At 45.9% G+C, this 22,719-nt stretch overlaps 2 protein-coding genes and 1 long non-coding RNA gene across 11 annotated transcripts in view; 2 read left to right on the forward strand and 1 right to left on the reverse strand.

The window, feature by feature from the left end:
* The first annotated feature begins 69 nt into the window (after positions 1–69).
* yars1 (tyrosyl-tRNA synthetase 1) lies at positions 70–4,957 on the forward strand. 2 transcript variants are annotated; one of them, XM_019876270.1, is made up of 14 exons: positions 70–186; positions 989–1,078; positions 1,155–1,301; positions 1,375–1,550; positions 1,785–1,914; positions 2,020–2,100; positions 2,280–2,372; positions 2,451–2,586; positions 2,658–2,743; positions 2,807–2,939; positions 3,008–3,144; positions 3,330–3,523; positions 3,615–3,756; positions 4,141–4,957. In XM_019876270.1, exons 2-14 carry the CDS (start codon positions 1,022–1,024, stop codon positions 4,249–4,251), a joined length of 1,623 nt encoding a protein of 540 aa, XP_019731829.1. In that variant the 5' UTR covers positions 70–186; positions 989–1,021; the 3' UTR covers positions 4,252–4,957. The 2 variants fall into 2 exon arrangements, with proteins under 2 accessions (XP_019731829.1, XP_019731830.1); XM_019876271.1 differs by having other exon boundaries at positions 1,005–1,078.
* A 249-nt stretch (positions 4,958–5,206) lies between these two features.
* The window catches only part of nhsl3 (NHS like 3), a 21,510-nt gene continuing 3,997 nt past the window's right edge, over positions 5,207–22,719 (reverse strand). Inside the window, exons 1-9 of one of the 8 annotated variants that reach the window (XM_019876260.1) lie at positions 18,206–18,704; positions 9,828–9,995; positions 9,683–9,726; positions 9,476–9,608; positions 9,270–9,377; positions 9,036–9,187; positions 8,765–8,962; positions 5,500–8,641; positions 5,207–5,406 (exon numbers count right to left, since the gene is read on the reverse strand). In XM_019876260.1, coding sequence (XP_019731819.1) covers positions 5,366–5,406; positions 5,500–8,641; positions 8,765–8,962; positions 9,036–9,187; positions 9,270–9,377; positions 9,476–9,608; positions 9,683–9,726; positions 9,828–9,995; positions 18,206–18,320 — 4,101 coding nt within the window. In that variant the 5' untranslated portion in view covers positions 18,321–18,704 and the 3' untranslated portion in view covers positions 5,207–5,365. Of the gene's footprint in view, positions 5,407–5,499; positions 8,642–8,764; positions 8,963–9,035; positions 9,188–9,269; positions 9,378–9,475; positions 9,616–9,682; positions 9,727–9,827; positions 9,996–10,805; positions 11,124–18,205; positions 18,705–22,719 lie in introns of those variants that run through there. The other 7 variants (XM_019876261.1, XM_019876264.1, XM_019876259.1 and 4 more) reach the window with 7 other exon arrangements.
* LOC109519618 (uncharacterized) overlaps positions 14,808–22,719 on the forward strand; it is a 10,470-nt gene continuing 2,558 nt past the window's right edge. The window contains exons 1-2 of the long non-coding RNA XR_002168990.1: positions 14,808–16,823; positions 21,752–21,914. This is a non-coding gene — a long non-coding RNA (uncharacterized LOC109519618). The remainder of the gene's footprint in view (positions 16,824–21,751; positions 21,915–22,719) is intronic.

Genomic DNA, 22,719 nt, shown 5'->3' on the forward strand with positions numbered 1-22,719 from the left:
TTAAACGACCCGCAACTTCAATCACAGTTTTAATTCTATAGGTTTACGAAACCAACCTCGTCGAAAATCATCAGCTCGGCTTTCGACTGCTTTTCCTGAAAGTGGACCCAATCGATCGCTGATGCAACCCTCTGACAGCTTCCACCACCCGGCTGCTTTTTCATTCACGCCACTTTAGCTCTTGAGGTAAGTCGTATAAACTGGACAACATAATTGTATGATTATTTAACGTGTCCTCTAGGTGGGCTGAAGTCATTATGGGTAAGACGTTTGCGCTTTGGACCCGAAACGACACCTGTGTTTCATGTTGTTGCACATGGCGTTGTTGCTAGCCAGCTAGCGAACATCATTGCTAACTCGCGTTACTACATTTTGTTAAACTGACAACCCAAGTGAATTTATCCTTGTTATAATTGAATATTGTGCTTATTCATGAGCATCAACTGAACTGTACCTTTCGTCCGCGTTAGCTTGCCTAATGCTAAACCTTTTAAAAGCAACACTATCATTTAGTTACACGGTACAGTAATAACATTAGTTTTTTTTTAGTCGTAGTGCCAAAAATGTCATACGTTCCTTCAAGCCCAGCTTTTATTACAATAATGTTAAAAGTAAAATCATTGTAATATATACCTGAAAACACAAGTAGGTATAGAAGGCACATTATTTTGATTTTTATAAGCGTAAGTAATGCTAAAAAAAATGTGGATTCCCTTTGCTATCTATCTATCTATATCTAAACCTAATCTAGCCTCATACATTAGACAGCACTGTGGACTCATGGTTTGGAGGTTCGACTCTTGGTTCTGGATGTATCGTACTCTGTTGAATTGACTGTTCGCTCAAAAGGTTAACCAAACACTCTAAATTGTCCATAGGTGTAAATGGGAGTGTGAAAGTTGCTTGGTTGTTTAATATTCCGTTTGCTAAATGTCCCACTATACAATCAATTTAAAAAATCAATTTCCCATGATTTGTCCCCTTCAAGCTCTCTGTGGTTGTAGTCGGAAGGCCTCTCACCATGGCGACCCAGCTAAGCCCCGACGAGAAGCTGCACCTCATCACCAGGAACCTGCAGGTGGGTCACAGTTGCGCATGGTCACTCAGTGAGGCAGCTGCGTCGTGATGTCTTCCGCGTTGCTCGTTTCACGCAGGAGGTACTCGGGGAAGACAAGCTGAAGCAGATCCTTCAGGAGAGGGAGCTGAAGGTGTACTGGGGAACTGCCACCACAGGCAAGCCGCATGTGGCCTATTTCGTTCCGATGTCCAAGATAGCAGACTTCCTCAAAGCTGGATGTGAGGTGTGTGATCTAAAGCTTGGCCGCCATCTCCTTACAAAAGGCTGAAATCTGTGTTTTTGCTTTGCTCATTCAGGTCACCATTTTGTTTGCGGATTTGCATGCCTTCCTCGACAATATGAAGGCTCCCTGGGAGCTGCTGGAGCTTCGGGTGAAGTACTATGAGGAAGTCATTAAGGCCATGTTGGAGAGCATCGGTGTACCCTTGGAGAAACTGAAGTTTGTGAAAGGAACTGACTACCAGCTCAGTAGGTCGGTCATTGAGCAGTGATAGCCAACCTTTATTGAGCCAAAGCATCCGTGTCACATACAAAAACTGTCAGAGCATACTACCGAGCAAGAATATCGAAATCATGAGCTTGTCTCAGTTTACTCACAGTTGATTTAGTCAGCGTGAAATGCGACACCAATGTCCCTAATTTGCGATTACACTTTTGAGCAACCCCTCATAATAATGTTCGGGGCCTTTGATTTCATGTGTGTCAGAGAGTACACTCTGGATGTGTACCGCCTGTCCTCTATGGTGACCGAGCACGATGCCAAAAAGGCTGGCGCCGAGGTGGTCAAGCAGGTGGAGCATGCTCTGCTGAGTGGTCTCCTGTATCCAGGACTGCAGGTGATGGGAAAAAAAAAAAATGGCATAACTCTTTGAATGTAGCTCTTTAATCAGCGTGCCAAATGCCGGTCTGGAAATGTATCCCAAATTATTTTCGCTCCTCAGGCGCTGGATGAGGAGTACCTGAAGGTGGACGCCCAATTTGGAGGAGTGGACCAAAGGAAGATCTTCACTTTTGCCGAGAAGGTGCCACATGTCGCCTCTGCACCTTTTGAGCAATTATTTCGAATGATGTTTTAGATGAATATTTATTGTTATCATGACTTGACCACTGCCTTAGTGTAGGTTAAAAAAAATGTTAATTTGTAGAATGCCACTATTTATTGTTGTTGTTGTTCTTATTATTTTATTTCACTTTTCGGCAGTACCTCCCCCCCATGGGCTATGCCAAGCGCGTCCATCTAATGAACCCAATGGTACCAGGACTGACCGGCGCCAAGATGAGCTCCTCAGAGGAAGTAAGAGTGCAACTAGTAGTACTGGACCGACTTCAAGTGTGTCTTTCATTTGTAATGGCTGCTGCTTTTCTGTGAAAGGACTCCAAGGTGGACCTGCTGGACTCCAAGGAAGACTTAAAGAAGAAGCTAAAAAAGGTCTTCTGTGAGCCGGGAAACATCCAGAACAATGGGGTTCTCTCCTTTGTCAAATTTGTGCTCTTCCCTCTTCGTGGAGGTATGACACACATCTTCTGCTGTGTATGAAACGCGCCATATATTGAAAGAGTGTAAAAAAACTCTGTTTAGGGTTCTCCATCAAAAGAGACGCCAAGTTCGGCGGAGACAAAGTCTACACAGCGTTTGAGGAAGTGGAGCAGGACTTTGCCACAGAGGTAAATTGCTGACTCGCTTCGTTCAGGTTCTCCTTCAGAGGACTCAAGTTCATTTCTCATTAGCTGATTCACCCCGGAGACCTGAAGGCCTCTGTGGAGGCGGCCCTCAACGAGCTGCTGGAGCCAATCAGGAAGAAGTTTGAGTCTGCCGAACTGCGCAAACTGGCCAAGGATGCTTACCCTACGACAAAGACGAGTCAGTGTTGTATATTCTGATGTGAATGGATATCGATTCGCTTCGTATTCACGCATTTGTCTTTACAGAAGGAGCAGGAAAGGGCGCCAAGGCGGGAGGAGGAGGAGGAGGAGGCGGTGGCGGCGGCGGTCCGGGAGGAGATGACCAGGATTTAGCACCATCTAAACTGGACATCCGTGTGGGGAAAGTTGTCAGTGTGGAAAAAGTAAGATATGAATTGACTACAATGGCATCTCACTTATGTGTTCAAATGACCGTACTTGCATTTTTATTCAAACGTATTTATTTTATTCTGAAAATGATGCATTTAAATGACAGCAAAAAAGTACGAGTTGTATTAGGTTTTCTCCTGTTAATGTTGTTTTTTTTTTTTCGTTCTCCAACTATCAGCATCCGGACGCCGATTCGCTGTATTTGGAGAAGATCGACGTTGGCGAAGCGGAGCCCAGGACGGTGGTCAGCGGCCTTGTGGCCTACATCTCCCAGGAGCACTTGCGGGACCGATTGGTGCTGGTGTTGTGCAACCTCAAACCCCAGAAGATGCGGGGAATTGAGTCGCAAGCCATGCTGCTCTGTGCTTCCATGTATTCCAACACATCCACTTTTTTTTTTACTTTTGCGTTCCCTCCTCTTCCTCCTTCTCCTCACCTTGTTTTGTGTTCGGGTTGTTTGTAGTGAAGGAGAGCCCAGGAGAGTGGAGCCACTTGATCCTCCTGAGGGTTCCTCACCAGGGGACCGGGTCTTTGTAGAAGGATACGAGGCGGGCAAACCAGATGACAGACTCAACCCGAAGAAGAAAGTGTGGGAGAAATTACAAGTAAGACTCTTGGGCTAACATCCGTCCATCCATTTTCTAAAGTGCTTGTACTCATCAGCGCCGCGTTTGAACTGGCTTACCACCTGACTGTGGGTGAGAGGTAGGAAGTGGTCGCAAGTCAATCGCAGGACAATCAATTGGGTTACATTTCAACAACATTTAGATTGACTCCGCAGTGAACCTAACATGCAAGTTTTTTGGGTCAAAAACATCTGCAAAAAGCCATGCAAGCAAAGGGAGAATATGCCAACTCCACACAGGAAGACCAGAGCAGAAATTTGAACCCCCATTTTTTTTGTTTTCAAACAACCAAGCTGCCCCTGGAATTATGTATTCTTTTTTTTCTTTTCCTTTTCTTTACTACTATTCTGCCTTCCTCTCCAGGTTGACCTGAAGATCTCAGAGGAGTGCGCAGCTCAGTGGAAAGACAACTTGCTGATGACCAAACTAGGACAGATCACGTGTAAAACTCTGAAAGGAGGAAATATCAGTTAGGTACTCGTCTTCACCTGCCAGCTACATTGCAAGAGTACATTTCTTCCACCAGTTGCCATGGGAACAACAGGGGTGGTTTTCTTGGAGCACGATGGAACATGGATATACTAAAAGTCATTCAATGATCTTTGAAAGGGGGAAAAAATGGGTGCTTGTCACTGAAAAGACATGGGACCTGTTATGATTCATCAAAATAACTTCATCTGCACTCTGACATTAACACGTACACCAAACTGTGCTTCCGTACTTTATCAGTGACGGTTTTCCGGTCTATTTGTGCAGTTGCATCATAAGTAGCACGCGCACGACACAATCATGCAAACATATATTGCCATGATAAAAAAAAAAAAAAAACCCAACTTTGACATGGAATAAACTGTGGATGAAGTCTGTGGTCTGATCGTGGTCTAGTTCTATCGAGTACTCATTGTTTATCACCTACGCATATAAAAGAAACATAATTAGCAGCACTTTAAATAAATTGATCTCAAATTGTATCTTTTATTATAGCCAAGAGACAAATGATGGTGATCCGAGAAGAGAATTTTAATAGTTGACCATCTCTAGCGATACAAAAGTGCTTCTGTTCTAAATAACACCATTTTTTTTTTCCCCCATCATGTTTGTCTCTACTCTTTTCCCTTTGTCTCACCGGAATGATCTGTTTCTGTCCTGTTCTCCAAGTAAAAACTTTTATCACTGTTAATGGAGCCTTCTTCAGCCTTTAGTGACAAACATCCCTGTACATCATCCCTATTAAATTGTATCTTACGAAACCAAAACTTAAATCTTTGTACATGATCATTCTGATGTGACTGTTCCCCTATTCAGCCACTGGAGGGCACCCTCACTCAGTATTTACAGTTCAGCCCATATGTACACCAGTTTATCCTGAGGGGGGGGCTTTAGAAAAATACTCCAGAATAAAGCTATCATAAGAAAGTGGTAGCTATTGATTTGCATAAATACATGTGGAAGGCCATTTCAGGCTAAGGCGCTTTTTTTTTTTTTTTAACTCAATGCAACTCATGTGAGTTCATAGTCCCATTTATGCAGTTAACTTGCTTGTAGGCTTTCTTTTGGCTCTTCTTGGTTGGTTTGACACAGACCGCTTTCAGAACAGTGTTTCAATTGTGTCTGCGGTCACTCTTGTAGCTGTAGGAAAATAAAAACAACAGATGGAAACATTGTCATTACCTTCATACAGCTGCAAGATCTGAATAAATAAATATTGTCGGTGCCCCATACTTGTCTCGGGAAGCGCCGTTCCCTCGGAATGTTGTGCTGTTGTAGCATCTCCGGCAGAAGCACCGGTTTCCATTCGAGCTGAACAAGCTGGACGGTGTTGTGAAAAACTGATGCTGCCATGCGAAGGTTTCCTGGCGACCGGTGGCGGAACCCGTTCAGACCTCAACCCGCCGCTTGAGGAAACGGCGGCATTCGTTTGGTCAGAAGGCCGCACGAGATCGCCTGCTAAACTTTGCTTCACACCCGCCCGATCTTCTGGCGTAGCACCAGTATCAATAACAACCTGCTTCGTGCTCCTGGAGAAGATGAAGCTTGCCGGAGAAGCTGGGATCCTTTGTGTGTCATGTGCTTCCGATGATTTGTGGGACAATATCCCTAGTTCGCTCGCACAGTGGTAGGACGGTCTCATCCCCAGTCGGTATGGAAGACCTTCTCTTGATGAGAGTGCTGCAGTTTTTATGCGAATGGCTTCTTGTAATCGCATGGAAGGGGTGTTAGGTGTCACGTACGTTTTCACCGCTTGAGGGGGAGATTTCAGTGACTTACGGGTAGGCTTTGGCGGAGTGTTTTGCTGCCTCACGGTCGCGGTTCGACCAATCTCCTCGATGAGAGCTCCCTCTTTTGGTGAGCTGTCTTCAGAAAGCGCTTCCGCGCTGTCCTCAGTTGTACTGACGGTACGGAGGCGGACCATGTGAAGTAAAGAGGGGGTGACGAGAGGTATGATCGCATCCTCTTTAGGAATGGGCGTGCTTTTGTGGCGAGCGAGAAGCTCCTTGCTCCTGTTGTCTCGATGTGCAGTACCAGGAGGCCTTCTGAAGGCAACCCCGGTGGTAAGGCTCTCCATCGGTAAAGGGGATTTAACCAGCGTAGGGAGTTGTGAAGTGCTGGGCGATTCAGTAGCAGGGTGACTTTCAATCTCAAGAGAGCGTCTCTTTAGGAAACTGCCAGAAGCTGTTGCGGAGAGTGACGGTTGGATTTCTGCAGCATTGCTGGTTGAAGATGAAGGACTTTGCAAAGCTGACGAGAGAGTCCGCACTGGTCCGTCTGAACTTTCAGCGTCTTTGTTGTCGCAAACTACAGTTTGAACTAAAACTGGATCCGGGGGTGCAGATGTCTCGGCTTCACCGGAGTCTTGATTTGTCTTGACAAATTCCTCTAACGGAGGAATTGGTGTGTCTGAAGCTTCCATCCCTCTGGCACAACTGTCCTCAGCTGGAATATTGTAAGCCATGTCAGGTGGAGGCGGGAGAGGAAATTCAATCTCATCCCCTCCATCCAAGACTGAGTCTCCCTCTAACGGAGGCGGTGGAGGTGGCCAAGATGATTCTGCAACACGGCTCTCCTCCTGGACTCTTTCCAACTCATCGAGTGACGTCGACACCGAGGTCGGAGGTGACTTTCTTGAGAGAGGCGGCGTAGGCTGATAAGCAGGTGGAGGTGAAGGTGGCGGTGAGCTTATGTGAATGCTTTGCGAATCTGTAGAATTTGCTCGTATTGATCGGACTTCACTCGTGTCCACTTCATCCTCAGTGTCATCAACAGAGGTTGCGGCGCTGTTGCAGCGATCGCTTTGTTGGCTCTCTATCAACGTTGTTTTCCCCCCCGGTTGTGGTTTCTTCAGAACAGGTGGTTCTTTTTTTGCGGATACGTCACAACTGCCAGAGCCATTCATTGTCCAGCGACAGCTCTCTTGTTCTTGTGTTTTTGTTGTTTTTTCAGTCCTGTCCTCAGCTGAAAATGTATCTTCTTCTGTACCGGCACGTTCCGTATTTTCTTTAACCCGATGGGCATCTCCGGCAACGTCGCACGACGATTTGTCGTCTGTTGAATTTATTTCCGATGCTTCTGTTTCGTCCTGGGATTGTTTTTCAAAACCCAAGTCACTGGTTTCTGTTGGGCTCCCTTCATGCATATCTGCATTTTCTCGAGTTTTTGTTGATTCTGTGACTACTTTGGTGATTTGGGGGCTCGGACCACACAGGAGTGCAACGGTGTGACTATTTTGAGCCCATGTTTCAGGAGGAGGGGGACATGGCGCTTTGATTTTGGGAGGTGGTGGTACATTCCACAGGTCTCTGACTTCCATTCTCAAAGGCGAAGTGAGTTCTTTTGCAGACGCCGGCGGCAAATTAGGAGTGCAAGAATTCGAAACATCCAAATTGACAGGCTCGGATGTACCGGACGATAGGGAGGTCAGCGATGAGGATGGGGAGGCTGAGGATGACGCTCGAGACCCAGATCTCTCCGGCTTTACCGGTTTCGTCTTGTGTTTATCTGGAGAAATTGGAGTGATCTCTTTTGGGGAAAGTGTTGGGGTACCACTTTGACTGGAGTAGCCGCTGGAAGGGGAAATGGTCCGTTCAAATTTCTCACATTCGGAGTGATTTTTCTGTGGAAAGGAAGTGTTCAATTCCAAGACAGACTCTCCTGATTTTTTTGCTCCGCGAGCAGAAACCTGAGCGGGGCTTAAAGGATGGGAGTTGGATTCTGCAATGTTTGACACAGGATCCAGAATCTTGTTCGTTTCTGCAGTGACTTGTGATTCCTCCGTTGTCGCTCTACTTCCTGTAGCACTTGATACTCCTTGAGAACCAGAGACATTTGCATCTCTGCTCTCTGCCTGGCCTTTGGAACCAGTCCGTATCTTATTGTTATGAAGCGAATTTGATCTTTGCGGAGGTGCCGGGGGTAGCTTGGTCTTGATAATGGAGAGACTTCGAGTGGAATTACGTTTGATCTTTGCATCATCCCCACTGGTACATGGTACGGCAGGGTCAGAATCCATGTTCGGTCCTATATTTTCACTATTACTGATGCGATTCGCTGAAGTCTGGAGGCTGGAGATTCCCTGCAGATTGAGATCCACTTTGTGTGCGGTACCCTGCGTTGTTGAATTATTCAAAGAAATATCGGCGTGGGAGCCGTCACTCTCTGATTTTCTGGATAGAAAAGGGCTGCCTGATGAAACCACAGAAGCCAGGCTGCTTTTGCTTAGTGTGTGAGCACCACCACCGTGGTGAACGCTGTTGCCTCGTTGGCTGCCGCGGTCAATCTCAATGACTTCAACCGAGGCTGGCAGCACCGCGTTTGGTATGATTGTAGATAGGTAGGTAGCCTGAGGAGATACGGACATCACTGGACCCTGCGGGAAATTTAAAAAAAAAATAGTCTTGAATGGTGTGAACGGGTGATCATTTGAATCAGGTGTCTTGGACCGGACTTGGAGGCCACTGCTATACGGAAAGCTATCCCGTTGTTTCCTTACCTGGGGTTCTAAGAGGAAGCTACTCCTTAAAGGGTTGAAGGAAGTAAAAGTAGTCATTCCAGGTACCGCAACAGACTTGGGCCTGATGACAGATGACCGATAGTGATGGGTTCCATATCCGTGGTGGTTGAAGGCTTGGTCCTTCTTGTAAACATCCTGAAGATGTGATTTCATCTGCTGCTTATCATCAGATACCTGCGTTGGAGATGTAAAATGAGCTTTATCACGTTTTTTAAAAAAATGTTTCGCCCGTTCAGTGAGTGAAACTTACTTCCACTTGTGACAGGTGCACCCTTGCTCCTTCCTTGGTTATCACTGGAGTCCCTCCGTCCACAGTTGGAATGATGAAAACACCCGACTGGCTGCTGTCATTGGGTAGCTCCGCAGAAACAACTTGCTGGAAGGTCGAGCCTCTGTGCAATGCTTGGAAATGGACAGGTGACTTTTCACTGACATGCCCAGCACCAAAATAAGCAATTCCGTGTGCTCTTGTACTCTGCCTTACCGAGTTCTTTCTGGACCTGGTTGGGAATGCCCATAATGGTCGTCCTTCTGTTCCTCTTCCTGTTCTTTTCCAACCTTTTCACTGGATACAAAGGCTTGAATGTGGAACCTATGAAAGGTAGTGCAGAATAGAGCTACTCACTGTGTGGCGTGATAAACACTTCACGCAATATCATGTTTTCTTTCCAAGTGACGAGCGCTGATTACTTTGACGAGTGAGCACAGGTCTGGTCATCGTGGAAGAAGTTCTTGTGGTATCACTAATCCCCGAGTTGGATTTTGACTCAAGAGAGCCCTCCTCATCTTTGGAGTCGAGATCATCTTCTGGATGCGCTGATGACTGATGATGAAAAAAATAGATTTAAAGCACAAGATGGTGGGCGGATATTTTTGCGTTTGATGAAATGCACTTACAGCACAGCTTTCATCTTCAGCAAAGTTCACTCCGCTCTGGTGCTCTGTGAAAAGCAAATCAATACGGCCATATTAACCTGACTCTGCTCACATGTATTTTACCTACGTATAAATAACACACAATATAAAAGTCTGTTTTCGATACCTTGCTGACCTTCCCGCTGTAATATTTTCAAGCCCTCTTGAGCTTCCGAGTGCAAGTCCTCCAGGTACTGGGGCCGATTGCCCTCGATGAAAACATTCTCCTGGAAGTGTTGCGAGGCCGAGTAATGTACTGCCAACTTCTTCTGCTCATCGTTGGCCTTCGTCGCAGCTGATGAGAAACAAAAGGAATCCGTTGAATGAAACTAACCCACTGAAGTCACACTCTTTGGACTCTGCAGGAATTGCAGGTTGCTAGCAACTACCGCAACTAACAATCTTTCTTGTTCTGGAACACAATCCTCCAAACTATTTGTAGCAACATGAGCAATCTGCTCAACAGATTGCCAGAACTGATCAGCTTTCCAGTGAACCCGGTGCGCTTCCACCTGTTGCGAATGTGACACCGCGTCTTGAACAGAAGCTGGGCAGATGTTCCAGCCTGGCTAATCGCAGTATCTGTAATTCTCTGCTCGTCCCTGGGGAATTAGATAATTCGGATTGATTGGACCCCCTCCTCCCAAGAAGTCTCCCTTGTGGGGAACTGGACAGTCCATTATAGTTGAAACTGGATGGTCCAGTCTGTCCTGAATATTTGCACTCACACAGGTGTGGCAGTTAGTTTGAGGATGTCCGTACAATATGTCGACTGTTGTGTGTTTAATATTATTAGAAGGTCTCTCTACATCCACAAAGCGAGTCACTGTGGGATTACATGAAGGAGGAGACCCCCCGCCTCTAAGATTTAGCAGACTCGTGCAGGAGGCTAAGGGCTTTTGGTTGATTAAGACGGCCGCCAGTAAAGCAGTTTATCTCATTAGAGAGACCCCCAGTTTTTTTTTTTTCCCCCGTGCAGGGACAGGGGGGTGCGGAAGGGAGCTATTTTGTGCCGTAGAAGTTGTACAACCAGGTTTTGTGTCCTCTTTGCATGAACACAAAGATTCATCACCGTAGCGAAATCCTGTGAGAAAGCAGCACTCACCCTTCTTCTTGAAGACTGACAGCAGCGAGTGGATGCTCTTCCTCAAATAAATCACCATCCCTACACCGGCCTCATGGCAGATGCCCCCCCCCTCCCCCCAAAAAAAAAAAAGTCTCAAAGTACAAGAATTCCACTAGCTGTCTTGGGTGAACAGTAAAAAAAAAATCTCTGGACTTTATAAAATTCCTGGACCCAACGTTGCAGGTATTGCTGATAAAGAACAGGTCCGAACAAACTTCCTCCTCCCCGACCGTCCGCCGAGCTCTGGAAAGATGAGCTCACAATAAAACCTGCTTCCAGCCCAGCTGCCTTATCCTCGCGTCTGATACCCGGCAACCACCCTCCCCCCCCAACCTCCTCCTCTTCCTCGCTCCCTCCCTCTGTTTTTCTTCAGCTCTCCTCCATTTATTGTCAAATAAAAGACCACCGCTTACCTCTCAGCTGTCCAAGTTTGTCTTTCAGGCGCCATCCGCCCCCATGACCCCCAGTATAGAGACACGTGTCTATGTACGCGCTCACCCACCCCCCAAGTTGCGCTGATTATGTAGATATATTTTACTCTTTTTGCTGGGGCTTGCAATAAAAACAGGGTGATGGGAAAAAGATCCCGAATTAAATTGGAATTGGAAAATTAACTCTTCCAGCTATAACCTTTTAGCTTGATAAATCTATAATCATAAAGTTATGGCTTTAGTCTGGAGTTGGCTATTTTAAAATGACAACTTGGTTTTGTGATGTCACCACCGTTTCTTTGAACGGATTTCTAGTTGGTTTGTTTTTAAAACACGGGAAATGGTGCTTGGTGGTCACGCAGTGGCGCGTGAATGCAGTTATTGTCACTAATTGTCGTCATGTCACACTTCACCATTGCCTAATAGATGCCTTCAGCCTGTCTGCTTTGTCTCATGATCTTCAGGCAAGGGGGGCAGCTGAGGTTGTGTCCTTGCGGGGACAATACCAATGGGTGCGCCTGTATCATCCTCTTGTCTCCTCGCATCACTTTCCCTGCCGGCCGCTGCCAATCTCTCCTCTTTCACATCGCCTCTCGTCTGGCCTTTTAGCCCCGCGGCTCCCGAGGTCTTGTTTGATTTATAAATAGCTTTTAATGGCGTCATCCGGTCGCTCCTGTGTCCTGACTCGCCTCGAATGATCACGTCGATGGGATGGGTGTGCAGAAAGAAGTCCGTGCTTATGGCTAAGCTTTCTCCTCGCCTTGTTTTTTTTTTCGGGGGGGGGGGGGGTTCGCCCACAGTTCAACCCCAGGCCTCGGCAAGGCGGTTGGTGACATTCCAAACTCGGGTGAGAGCAGCTTTAAGAATGGGCGTCATTCCAGTGGATTAGCTCCTGCACCTGCCCGTCACTTAACCTGACACGCTTTCTCATCTCAATCCATCATTGTCTCACTCTTAACTCCCAAAAGTCTCTCCTCCTTTCCAAATGTTGCACCTTTTCCTCATGAAATCAAGCAAGTTAAACACCCCCACCCCTTCTTTCACTCCACTCCTTTTATCAGTATTCATCAGAAGGTCTAAAGAGATGCCATCTGGTCTTGCGGGACGGGGTCGGAGGGGAGGCTACCAGACTTTGGTTCCAAATGCCTTTGATTTGCCATTCCACAGCACGAGAGAACAACATCTTGGCGCATAATCGCGACCTCACATATGCTAATTCGAAAACCCCAACCAGCATAAATGGCAATTTATTTGTAAGCATTTTTGACAAGGCAAACAAATTATTTTTACAGCCTGTTTAAAGTGCAGCTTGAAAAGACGTCATAAATCACAAACTCGTTAGCACATCTATTCGAGTGCAATTCAAGCTTGGTTATGCCCTTGTTGCCGTTTCATGTTGCTGACTGGGTAGCAAGATTTATTTTACTCGTAATGCAACGGAGGTGGTTCTCTCTTTCATTTATTTATTTTCTGGACACCAAGGTAAGAAGAGCAGTGGACCAAAAGACCTCACTGACCGGAGAGTGTTTTCATGTGCTTCCTGACCACAATCATCAACATACTGTGTGTTCATATCTTTTGCAGATAGGATCATGAGTCACGCTTGCGTCACCACGGAAACATCACTACGACATCGTACGCAAGGTATACCACTGCCGTGTTGCTCCGAAATCGGCAGGGAAGCTAAACTTTTGCCTACCATAGAAGATTACAAACCTTTATTTTTCTCAAGCAGCCGCGAGACTCACGGGCCACAACGATAGCTACGCCCAGACGTCACGACAATGTTTATTTTCCTTCTGTGGATGTGACCTTGCATCCCTGCTCTAGAGCAGAGAGTGTAACCAGATACACACATCCTGTAGCTGTGTGTGTGTTTTGTTTGTGTGTGTGTGTGTGTTTGCTGTCCGTTTGTGTGTTTTGGTTATGTGTTGAGCTGTGTATTGCATTTATTTGTAGATTATTTATTTTGTGTGTGTGTTTGGTGCATAGGCATGTGTGTGTGTCTTAAGGGAGAAGGAAAAAAAAAAAAAAAGATGGTCGCACTCACGACTAACATCAGGCTCCTAAACTGAGCTGAAGTGTCCATGAACACAACTTGTACATCCCAAGTGGATCATAGCAGTCACATGACAAGATGCAAATACGCCCCCTTGTGGCTTTGGTCATGATAGGCGACGACATAAGAGCCATGGAATCTTAAATGAGGCAGAAAGTCCTTTAATGGTTCACTACGTTCTTAGGCAGTCAAGTCGCGTGGGTGACCCTGGTAAAATGACAGGGTGTCAAGCAAAGGCCTTACCCCCTGGAACTTTTTGCCATTGCCCAAAAGTTATTTTTAAAGCCGCTGATGAATGGACTCATTTAGCATCTGATGAGATAATGATAGACCTGCATCCTTCAGCTGCTCGGGTCAAATCAGGCAAGCCGCGTCCTGCAAACTTGATGCATTTGACACCGTGAAAGCTTCCACACGTGGACTTTTTGCCACTCGGCCACGCTTTTCTGCAGCGTCACGTCACGGTAGATTGTAAACCGAGCTGCGAAGGACGGGGGGGGAGTGTGTCAGGCAAATCACGCCCAACGCATTAAGATGGAATAGATGCGGCCTTGTGTCCGCCACACTCAACGTCACACACGCGTGTGTCGTCTGCCCGCAGAAAATTCAGAACATTGAATTTGCAAGTCGCCCAAGTGTTACGGTGACACCTCCTTTCTCATTCGTCATTTGTCTCTTGGACTAACTTTATCGGACACAGAAATGAATGACAACACCAAGCTGGTTTTACGTGAAAATGTTCAAATCATTTACACTTATTGAGTGTGTCCGCAGATTTTAGGGCTTTATAATAACAACAAAAATTAAACTCAACCTGAGTGAAAAATTGAACCTCATATTAGTTGTAGATTTTTTTTTTTTTTTTTTTGCGATCAAAAGAGAGGCCTATTACAAGAGTTCTCCAAGCCCTCTGACAGCTGTCGGCATTTATTATGAATTTCCAACAATCTGTTTTTTTCAGCCAGTGTCGAAAAACACTCACGCAAAACAAGGCGGCGGTGTATTTTTGTACCCGCGTCGCCGAAGCTGAAGAAGCATCCGCTCGTCACAGATATTCGCTAGCCCGCTGTGACCTCGCCAACACGGAGGCAACATGTCCTGACCTCCTCACTGCCATGACTGAATATACGGATTGTTCAGCCGAATTCCAAGAGCTCTACAGGCTACAAGCTCATCTTTGCAACAACGTCACGCACGCTTTTTTTTAAATTGTTTTTGTATGACTGGATCACAGAATTACTTACGCAACACACCAAAACAGAAATGATCCTAATGTGCAGAAATATCGGAGGGATAAAGTTATGATATTCTAAGAATAGTGTCAACATATTTTTGGTCATTCTCAAGATGGATTAAAAAAAAAAAAAAAGAAAGTCATGATCTCATCAGAAGAAATGCTAATACTGTTCAAGGAAAGGAGTCTTAAAATATGTGATATTTCAGGGGTGGGTGTAATTTTACAAAAAAAAAAAACAATAATTTTACACTAAACAATTATAATCAAACCCCAAACATGTAATTTTATGAGATCAAGTTGTAATATTGCGAGAAAAAGAACACGCTGTGCCCTGGCAAAGAACCCCATAAGGTTGATATCTCGAGAGAAAAACAAAAGGAACTCTAAATAGCTAAAAGCGAGGTTACACGCAGCAGAGAGAGTGTGTGTGTTGCAGTGTATGCTATGACGTCTTAATTGGATTTAGCTGGCGATGCAGGAAGCCGGTTATGTGGCCAACAGTGAGTCCTTTTGTAGTGAAGACAGAGATACATTCAAGCCGCACGACTGAGCGGCACCACCGCTTTTATAACCATTTGTTCTCATCATCACCGTGATTATTTTGATTGCAGAAATGTTGTGACGTGTTCCTCAAAATTCGGATTCATGAACAAATTGCGCGTCGCAGCCAGAACCGCGAGACCATGTCAGAATGTGTGACTAACTCAATTCAACTTAACTTCAAAAAGGGCCACAGCTGCATACAAAGTGCTGAACATGAAGTCAAAATCAAACATAAAAAAAAAACAACAAAAAAAAAAAACTAAATCCGTTGTGTGCACCTCGACCACCAGGGGGCCATATACTGGACACACAGATATCAAATAGATTTGGTAGGGTTGGACAAAGAAGACCGTCATGACAAACCACCTGAAGTATGTAGAGTTTCTCAGAGAGGATAAAGAATATATGCAAGCGATTAACATGTCTGTTCATGTGTTGCTCCCCTGTTGGTGTTCAATATCCATTGCTTCCAGGGTTCCGACTACAGCCACATCACTGCTAGTTTTGTTAGCCTATCTGTAGCCCTATGCATTGCGTGTTAGCATGAAGCTAGTAACCTTTGGTCGGACAGGTATGTGGTTGATAAATGCATAAAGTGCGATTCTCTTTGTTTTGTTTAATTTTACAGTAAAATCAAATTGCGATTGGCAATAAACGGCATTGAAGGAAGCACCTGACATCGTTTTGGGGGGGAAAATGTTCACTGCCAAAACTCAAATTTTTACATACAATTCAAGACAGGAAATTTGACTGAGCGCAATGATTCATCAATGTCAAGGTGCCACTGTATGTCATGCCAGCTCTTGGCACCTTAATGCCCAGGAACTATGTTGATGTGATTTGAGTGCTTCATTTCGATCAAAATGGCGCTTAAAAGCGACAAGACTTTGTCGTAGCGGAGGGTAACGTTAGTTCACCATTTGTGCATTTGTATCTGCCGAATCTTGTAGACGGAAGAAGCCCAGTTACCGTATGGCCCCAAATGAAAAAGTCCTCTCTTGATCTGCTTCGGTTCTCCGCAGGGAGTCGCCCACTTTGACGGCAGTCGGCAGTGAATGCGCGCTTCAAAGCGAGCGTCTTAGCCTCGCTTTACATTTCTCCAAAGGCTTAAAGAGGAACCTGACCCTGCGGGGGTGACGGAATATTGAATATCGCAACCCGCGCACAGGACGCGACCATAATGAAAACGACGCAGCCGAGTCGAACACATTTTTTTTTCTTCTCTTCCTGATGCATTCCGCTGACTGGAAGCTCCTTCTTTGCATTCACACGGCCTACTTCTGTCTGCAGGTTTCCGCGTTACGATCCCTGAAGCCTCTCTCTTTTTCTTTTTTTTTTCTTTTTTGTTTTAACAGTGAGTCAATCAGTAATGCCAGACGTTGTCATGATCCCGACTGGAAGGTAAGTAAACCAAAAAAAAAATTTGAAGGTCAAGGACATTGCAAAAGAAAGCACCAAGCCATGTTTCCATGTTTGCACGATATTCTCTTGCTCTGTGTGTTGTTGTAGGGGGGGTGAAATAGAGCAGATAAACAGGAACTGGGATTCATTTCATGTGAAAAGTTGCATGAGTGACCATGCGTGAGGCGATTCGTGAGAATGGCCCATATCCGCAACCTGAGTTGTTTGAAATGTCTCTCATATGCAGGTACGGGAGCACCAGGACCTTTGTTCCTCGGTTGGGAAGAACTTCTTCAGCATGCTCACCAGAGGAGTAGATTGCTGAGGTAAGTGGCTCAAATTTTCAGGTCCAATTACAAATCATGCTCACAAAAGCAATTTTCCAGAATATGACGACCGTGAAACACTTAAAAACTCCAAATGACTCACAACAAGACCAACGTGAAGTTCGTAACATGTCTCAATGTGTCAAATGGACTTATTTGCATTTCTTGTGCTTTTAGCTGTGCACACATCATTGTCACTGGTCTAACCTCAAATGGTGTCTTGGCTGGTCAGACTATAAACCATGAAAGTAGGCAATGCGTGGTTGCCCTGGCAACCACCTCATTAGAAGCCAGTGGACCATCAACTAAAAAACAAGACCAACGTGAAGTTAGTAACATGTCTCAATGTGTCAAATGGACTTATTTGTATTTCTTGTGCTTTTAGCTATGCACACATCATTGTCACTGGTCTAACCTCAAATGGTGTCTTGGCTGGTCAGACTATAAACCATGAAAGTAGGCAATGCGTGGTTGCCCTGGCAACCACCTCATTAGAAGCCAGTGGACCATCAACTAAGTTGTTATTTTGAGGTCAAACCAAAACACAATGTTGCTTTTTTTTTTTTTTTTTTTTAAATCCACTTTCCCCATTAGTAGCTTTCGTTTGTGTGGAATAAATATCACCCGCTTTATTATAATGCAATATTAATGACATAAATACAAGCGGGGTCATGGAATTTTCAACCCGTTAGTTTATTGTGGTGCCACACATCACATGTTACTACTTTGTTTGATTCCGGCTTCGGCCTTCCCGTGTGGAATTTGCATGTTCTCCCAGTGCCTGCGTGGGTTTTTTCCGGGTACTCTGGTTTCCTCCCACATTCCACAAACACGCATGGCAGGTTAATGAACACTCTAAATTGGCGACCAGTTCAGGGTGTACCCCGCCTACTGCCCGAACAGACCTGGGATAGGCTCCAGCACGCCCGCGACCCTCGTGAGGATAAGACAATGGATGGATAAATAATAATAATAATGATATAAAAAAATAAAGAATTCAATGATGGTAACAAAGGGCTACGGAGGCACACTATCTGACAATCTGCGCGTCAGCGCAAAAGCGCGCGTTCAACCTGCTCATCCTGTGCTCGGCTGTTGCTCGAGGGGCTGTTGGCACAGGCGTCAGTGGGGGATAAGATAAGCTTGCGTGAATGGTGCCACACACAACACAGAAAACTTGTGCAATAAGCAGGAAGCATGCAGAACGATGACTCATGTGACGCCAGGTCACTGCAACTTCTTCCCAAGCCGAAAGCTCATTTCCCACATGCGCTCAATTCCCCGGTGCTGTACTGCATTTTGGATTGATATTTTTGCCGCTTTTTAACGTTGATATGATGATGAATGCATTCAAAGTAACATCGAATAGGTTGAGGGATTACCTGTCTTGAGTTTGTCTGTTCGTCCAAGCAGCCAGAAGCCTTTTGGTTTCTCCCAGAGTGCAGTGGGCTTTTTCTCCGTCTCCACCTTCTTCCGCTTCTGGACGCTGTTCCCCATTTTTGGGGACACTCACCCCCCCCCCCCCCCCCCCCCCCCCCCCCTATGTCCATCGTCATTTGTTCAATATCCTGAGCCCCCCTGCCCTCTTTAGTGCTGAATCAGTGCTGACTGACAGCCATGATCCACGAGCACTCCAAATCCAGCTGCTCAAGACAGAGACGCCAGCATCCACGATGAAATGTGTGTGCGTGCGTATGCGTGTGTAAATAGGAAGGTGCCCCTCCCATTCTCCGCCGCTCCAAAGTGGAGCATTCACAGCTGATTGTGCCGTCGCGTAGCTCGCACGATGATTTACATGCGTCGCTCGGGAGCCTCCGGCCATCAATGGAGCTGTCAGAGAGGCGATATGCGACTCCAATAAAAAGGCAGTGACGGAAGATTGGAAAAGTTCGTCGACAAAAGCTCGTCGCCTCGGCTCATTTTCACCGGCGCTCATTCGCGTGGCTGCAATGATGAGAACGTTTATGTTTTAATCTGAAGGGACGCGTAGCCACCAAGTCGGACCAATGTGCGTGTTATATTTATAATTTTACATGTACCTATGGTGAAAAAGTGAAGCGTAGGGAGTCTCCGTCACGGAAATGCATGAGTATATTCAATGAATGGGATCCTCTCAAATATCATGCATGTCCTCAGCCGTTTTCTGTCTTTGTATTGCTTTAATGGAAGTACAGCGGCCAGGCAAATATGCAATTTTTATTGACAACCATGCCATGTAGCTTGTGGTTTAAGAACATCTTTTTTTTTAAATCAATTCAGGATATGTGACACACCTCGCAAACTTGTTTCTCGAAAACACAGTTTTTACGGCGCAGCAAGTTGGAGTACCGTATGTCCGTGGGGCAATCGGCTAATGCGCAGATTAGTCGTTAAGTACACTACAATCCTCAAACGACAAAGATGAAAACGAAGGTATCACAATAAGTTTGTCTGAGGGCCCCTGATGATTTCCAGATCACGGCGCCGTCATTTTGACCACCGATCAATAGCAGCTCTCCAGAGCGAGGCCGCCGACAACAGATCACTTCGGGTCTTGTGAAACGGAATATTACTCATCGGAAAACAAAATGGCCACGAGGCAGAGGGCAGGGATGAAATCATGGTCATCCTGATCGTGTCTCGACTCCCCCCCCCCACCCCCCAACACTCGATAGATAAAAAGCCTCCCATAAAAAAAGATGATTTACACAGTGCGGAGAAGAAAGTGGGTGTGGGGGAGCTTCTATGCGTCTCAGTGAAGAATTTATAAGCCTCTCCCCGCGTTTAATTGCTTGAGGCTGAGAGTCTTTCGAGATGGAGTCTCAATTTCTGCTTTTTGGGTGTTTACACCCCTGAAGGAATGACAGGAGTGAGATGACATCACTCCAGCTTTTCCCCCTGCCTGTGTTTGTGAAATAATCAGCAATGGCAGCCGTGGAGCCTGAGAGAGACATGATGGAGCTCACCAGCGCAACCACACCCGCAACATGCATCGCATTCAGCACCGTAAGCCTTTGAGTGCGTGCGTGCGTGTGTGTGAGAGAGAGAGAGAGTGTGGCCCAGATACATTGTGATCAAAGCCCAGCACACACTGCATGCACATTAACGGCACGCGTGTGACGTGTGGCCTCCTCAGAGTGGTCGCCAAGGTGACCACACCGAGACGCCATTAAGGTTTTGACTGGATGTGCGGCTGTTAAAGTGCACAAGCTGCCAGATGAATGACATTCGCTGCAAAACAATGACACGAGTAATCACTGCGGATGAACTTAGATGACCTTGAACATGAGTGGTACAGTTTCATCTTCAAGTTAGTGACTCCACAGTGAAAGCCAATCTGCCCAGCACTGCCCTCTTGTGGTAAGGTAGTGCCATTACAAAAGAAGTAAGTCCATCCATCCATGCATTTACTGATCCTCTTACCCTCACAAGGGTCGCGGGGCTTGCTGGAGCCTATCCCAGCCGTCTTCGGGCAGTAGGCGGGGGACACCCTGAACTGGTTGCCAGCCAATCGCAGGGCACACATACACAAACAACCATCCGCGCTCACACTCACTCACACCTAGGGAAAATTTTGAGTGTTCCGTTAACCTGCCGTGCATGTTTTTGGAATGTGGGAGGAAAGTGGAGTACCCGTAGAAAACCCACGCCTGCACAGGGAAAACATGCAAACTCCGCACAGGAAGGCCAGAGCCGGAATCGAACCCAGCACCTCCGCACTGTGATGCGGACGTGCCAACCAATCATACACCGTGCCACCCCCATTATGATAAAACCGAATGCTTGTCCTTAACTCAAACAACAACCCATCAGCGACATCGAACTGACTTCTACCTGATGATCCTCATAAGACGATTTGATACGCATCGCGAAACATGGGGCGCGGTACGATCCGAAGGCGGTGCATATTCAAATGTCATCTGCAGCCTTTCTGACACACTGATGACTAAGAGGAAAATGACGCCGCGTCTGAGGCGTCAATTGCTCATTAATCATGTCTTGACGCAAGTGAGGCACAATGGAGTTCAAGCAATTGTTTTCAAATGTGTGAAATAAGCGTAGAAACTCATTTTGCGCCTTCCGGGAAGAAGTTTTTAAAGAGCGCATGCACAGTTTTCAACAGGTGTGGCCACTACATCACACAGCCCGTCTGACTGTACATATATAGTCGCATATGTTTATCGCCTTGCCTCCCACTCCCTCGTGATGTCTTCCAGCTGCCTCGCCGCCGCATCAAACGGCCGCCGTCTCCTTTAAAACGACCCGTTTGCTGCCCTGCGCAAGCCCGCACGCTCAACACAATCGCGCGGTAGTTTGCAGGAGTGCAAAACTATATAAAGAGAAATGAAAGCTTCTAAAATTAGCTCTCTGGTTTCTAAATGGATGCGAGACCAAACAAGAGCAGCAAGACATTTGAATCGTTGACTAAAAGGAGACTCGATGCTTAAATTGTAAACATTTCCCAGATGTAATAACAGACTCCTTAAAATATCACAAGGACTTTGAATTAAAGCACATGTTACACAGCCTTTCTTGTCTTGTTGAAATTCGCTCGTTTTGATGGCGTAGCCCTGTCTAAATTAACCCCAAGGAGCCTATAGATGCTACAAGATGGCGGCAAAGCACTACTTTTCCATGAGACGGCGCTATGGCTTGACAAAAAAAAAAAAAAAAATCAAACTCCTCCCCTGCCACCGGATGGCGCCCGAGCAATACTTTTATACTCGACAAGGCTTTGGCCTGAGTGTAAAAAGGAGAGGGAGTAGCACAATGTCCATTGAATTCATAAAAAAAATATTGATTCAGGACCCTACAATATTATAGGGCACATTTTTTTTTTTTTTGCATCACTTTATAAACATTTTTTTTCAATGTGTATATCAAGGCAGCCCTGCACTTGTTGCCACTTATTAGTGGAAAGATTGTTAAATGGCTTCTCCTTTCTGCAGTTGAATAAATAAACGGCCCAGCCACGACGTGAAGATAAGATTCACGGCATTGTTGGCTGACTGTATTGCTGCCATGGCAACGAGCGCCTCACGGGGCCGTTGCCCAGGAGTCGTTTACCTCACGGATGTGATGGATGAGGACTGGAGGTATCTGCTTACCCAGGTAAAATTACCTCTTTCATCAAAGTGTGTGTGTGTGTTGTGAATAATGCTATTGTGTGGGCTTCTCATTAAACTTTCACACTCCTGTCTTTTTACTTGCTCGCCAACCCGTCGAAGTGTATTAAAGCAGCCCCGCAGACAGCTCGGGGAAAAGAGCCAAAAGGGTTGTTTTCCCGCTTTCATAATGAGACGCTCAACCCTTCGATTCTTTTGCACAGCTCCGTCGTCTCACATCGTGAATTGGCACATGCCAACTGAGCCGCACACATACTTGAGTTGTCGCCGCAAGTTCGGTGCAGAGACCCGCATTCGTTTCCTGTCTGCAGGAATGTGGCTATTTTTTTTTTTAAACTGCCTTTTTCTTTGCAATTTAGTTCTCCTTTAGGCCTATTTGTTTTGTACTTCTGATTGGATAAAATGGCCGAATTGCATTTGGCAGTGTGTAAATGAATGTTTTCGATGAAAGGTTCTTATTTTGGAAAGATGCGAAGTACATGTTTCTTTCTTTCATGTCTTTGTTTTTCCAAACTTGGGACACAAATGACAAATGTAAGATTTTTTTTTCATATTAAAAGTAGCTTAAGCACACATCTAAGCGGCTATTTGAGAACACGTCACGTCTTTGAATCGAGTGAGGAAGAGCGTGAGTGAGTGATTTTACGCAGCGGGGTGGTAGTGGCTCTGTCAATATTTCGCGATTCTGGGTTTGACTTTTGGCTCAGGATTCCTATTTGGGGCTCACGTGGGCGATTTCTTTCGCGGGACGAAACTTCTCCTCAAAGGGCTGCCGTAAACCAAAACGGCAG

This window comes from Hippocampus comes, unplaced genomic scaffold, assembly GCF_001891065.2.
Source record: "Hippocampus comes isolate QL1 unplaced genomic scaffold, H_comes_QL1_v1.1 scaffold244, whole genome shotgun sequence".
NCBI lineage: Eukaryota > Metazoa > Chordata > Actinopteri > Syngnathiformes > Syngnathidae > Hippocampus > Hippocampus comes.